The sequence below is a fragment of the Sinocyclocheilus rhinocerous genome, unplaced genomic scaffold, assembly GCF_001515625.1.
Source record: "Sinocyclocheilus rhinocerous isolate Xijiao unplaced genomic scaffold, SAMN03320098_v1.1 scaffold2240, whole genome shotgun sequence".
Lineage (NCBI taxonomy): Eukaryota > Metazoa > Chordata > Actinopteri > Cypriniformes > Cyprinidae > Sinocyclocheilus > Sinocyclocheilus rhinocerous.
In genome coordinates this window covers 85,414-88,614 of record NW_015630383.1, presented here as the reverse complement: position 1 = coordinate 88,614, position 3,201 = coordinate 85,414, and the positions used below count along the sequence as shown (strand labels likewise).

General features: G+C 40.8%; 1 protein-coding gene across 1 annotated transcript in view; it reads left to right on the top strand.

The window, feature by feature from the left end:
• The window catches only part of LOC107740303 (gap junction delta-2 protein), a 3,791-nt gene extending 2,423 nt beyond the window's left edge, over positions 1-1,368 (top strand). The window contains exon 2 of the mRNA XM_016552685.1: positions 292-1,368. Coding sequence (XP_016408171.1) covers positions 292-1,135 — 844 coding nt within the window. The 3' untranslated portion in view covers positions 1,136-1,368. The remainder of the gene's footprint in view (positions 1-291) is intronic.
• Positions 1,369-3,201: the final 1,833 nt, after the last annotated feature.

Genomic DNA, 3,201 nt, shown 5'->3' with positions numbered 1-3,201 from the left:
ATAGTGGTGCAGAATTTGCACTCTTAAAATAAAGTGTTGTCAAAGTATTTTTACAGTTTCTAGAGTTTTCTAGAATTTCTAGCAACCACAAATGCCCATTTTTTATTTGTATTTATTTATTTTTTTAATTAATCTATTTATTTAGTTAGTTAGTTAGTTAGTTAGTTAGTTAGTTAGTTATTTATTGCAATTTTTAAGTGTTTTATATTCCTTTGCTTGTTTTGACTTAACTGCTTGAGAATACCGTAGCAGATATTCTATGAACTAAAATATTTATGTCCTTATGTTTAGGATCCTACTGACAGTGGTGGTGATCTTCCGGATTCTAATCGTTGCAATAGTAGGAGAGACCGTGTACGACGACGAGCAGTCCATGTTCGTGTGTAACACTTTACAGCCAGGCTGTAACCAAGCTTGCTATGACAAAGCGTTCCCTATATCTCACATCAGATACTGGGTGTTCCAGATCATCATGGTTTGCACACCAAGTCTGTGCTTCATCACATACTCGGTGCATCAGTCGGCCAAACAGAAGGAGCGGAGATACTCCATGGTCTACCTGTCCCTTGACAAAGATCCCGATTCAATGAAACGAGACGACAGCAAAAAGATCAAAAACACCATCGTGAACGGAGTACTTCAGAAAACGGAAAACTCCACCAAAGAATCTGAGCCTGACTGTTTGGAAGTGAAAGAGATCCCCAGTTCAGCCATGAGAACTACCAAATCTAAAATGAGAAGACAAGAGGGCATCTCAAGGTTTTACATCATTCAGGTGGTTTTCAGGAACGCGCTGGAGATCGGCTTCTTGGTGGGGCAGTATTTCTTGTACGGATTCAACGTTCCTGCCGTGTACGAGTGCGATCGCTACCCTTGCATCAAAGACGTCGAATGCTACGTTTCGAGACCCACTGAGAAAACTGTGTTCCTCGTCTTCATGTTTGCGGTCAGTGGGATTTGCGTGGTGCTCAACCTTGCAGAACTCAATCACCTGGGCTGGAGGAAAATTAAAACGGCGGTGAGGGGGGTTCAGGCCAGGAGGAAGTCCATATACGAGATCAGAAACAAGGACTTACCGCGGATGAGCATGCCGAATTTCGGCCGCACCCAGTCGAGTGACTCTGCCTATGTCTAATGCTCCTTCATCAGTAGTTCATCAGAGCAGAGGTGCTCAATCCTGGAAGACCTCAGGATGCACATTTTGAAGTTAACACACAGTTGAAGTCTTGGAGCCTCTATTCTAAACGAATAGCTCACTCAAAAATGAAATATTCTGTCATACTCGACCTCATGTCGTACCAAATCTATATGACTTTCTTTCTTCTGTGGAACACAAAAGAAGATATTTTGAACAATGTTTTAGTCCATGCAGTGAAAGTCAATGGGATAACACTGGACCCCATTGATTTTTTTTTTCAAAATATCTTCATTTGTGGTCTACAGAACAACATTAGGGTGAGTCATGACAGAATTTTCATATTTGGGTCCCAATAGCATCCAAAATGCATTTCTGGAGGACCCCAGGACCAGGTTGCATTCAATTATATACAAGAAACGTTATGTTATGAACTGTTCATCTCACCTGTTTCATGGTGGGGTAGATGGATTTTGTTTATCTGTTATGGACAACCAGAACAAACGGACCAAACGTTTGTTTCTTATCAGTTACTGAAGGGCACTGATGCAACTTTTTTATTGGTCAGAACGGAAAGCTTGCAATGAGTTTTCGACATTTGTTTTTTCGTTCACACGATCAGCTGAACCCGAAATATGTTTTGCACTAAATATGGATTTAAAGAAGCCAAATTGAACCTGTATTGTGCTGTGAAGGTCTTTTGTTTCATTATATTGTATTCTCATTCTGGTTTTAGCTCGCACATGTGTTTCAGTTTACTCACCGCAACTAGTTACACCGCAGTTCACATATGTTTATCTGTACTATATGAATCATATCTCTCTTCTGGCTTAGATAGGTTGGCATCTTTAATGATTTGGTTGCCTGTGCTTGCACCACTGACCTTAACGTAAGTTAGCGTTCCGTTATATTTAAGCTGACTTGCAGATCAGTAGCCGGTGAACTGGCCAATGCTGCATAACGCTTAACTGTCTATCTTTTGTATTTATTTATTTATTTATTAATGTATTGGATTTATTTATTTATTTTTGACACCAAAGCGGCCATTGCTTTCATTTGTGGAAAACAGATATATTGCTTTTATGTATTCAAGTGCCATATGTGTACATAGATATATACATATTATAGTATATTGTAATCCTTATCATGAGATATGAATTCCATGAACTCTTTGCGTGGACTGTTTTAAAGGATGTCCGATCCCTTTAATGTGAGATGTTTGGGAATGGAAGAGTGAGAAAAAAAAATCATCCATCCATATTTTACATTCATGAAAAGTATGACATTGCATTTACAGTACATATAAAGCACAGTTGATCCGAAATCAGTGAATAAGGGGTTGAGATTCACTTCCCCTGGTGCTTCTATTTCTCAAAAAAATGATGTTAGCAACTATGTGAGATGAAAATAAATTATGGAATTCATGACTAAAAAGCTGTGTGATTTGCATTGCTTCCTTCATGATAGAATTGGAATTTTAGTGTAATGCATCAGCAAAAAAGTGCCATTCTCCTCAGGGATTGAGGTCCCTGTCATCTTCCCCATGAATCAACTTCCTGTCAGGTCAGTTAGTTGAAATGCTTGCATGTATTTTTTTTCACTGGTTCAGCAGCACAGTGCTTAAATTTGATACGGGCACCATAATTTTACCTGTCCAGCTTCAGTCATGCTGACACAATGACAGAGGCTTCCTCTCGGGCCGGTGCCCTGCACAGTGCACACAGCATCGCTCTGTTATACAGAGGTCCGGTCCCTGCAGAAGCTGCGGTGGCCCTTGTGCCAAGGTCACAGAGAAAGTGCTGAACACTGCAGCCGGTGGCCTCTAACTGGGATTTCTCTCTGCTGACAGATAGGGAGAGGCCTGAGACTCACAAAAGTGCCAAGATGACTCTTCAGCAGAGAGGAGGGGGTGGGAAAACTAGGCCCAAGCATCCTGACAGATCAATTTGGAATTCAGCAGGGACCTGATATTCCTCTTTGACACAACACAAACAGTGAAGGTCCAGCCTGACAGGACATCAGTGTGTGTGTGTGTGTGTACCTGTTTTTCTATTCTGGTTGTGTGT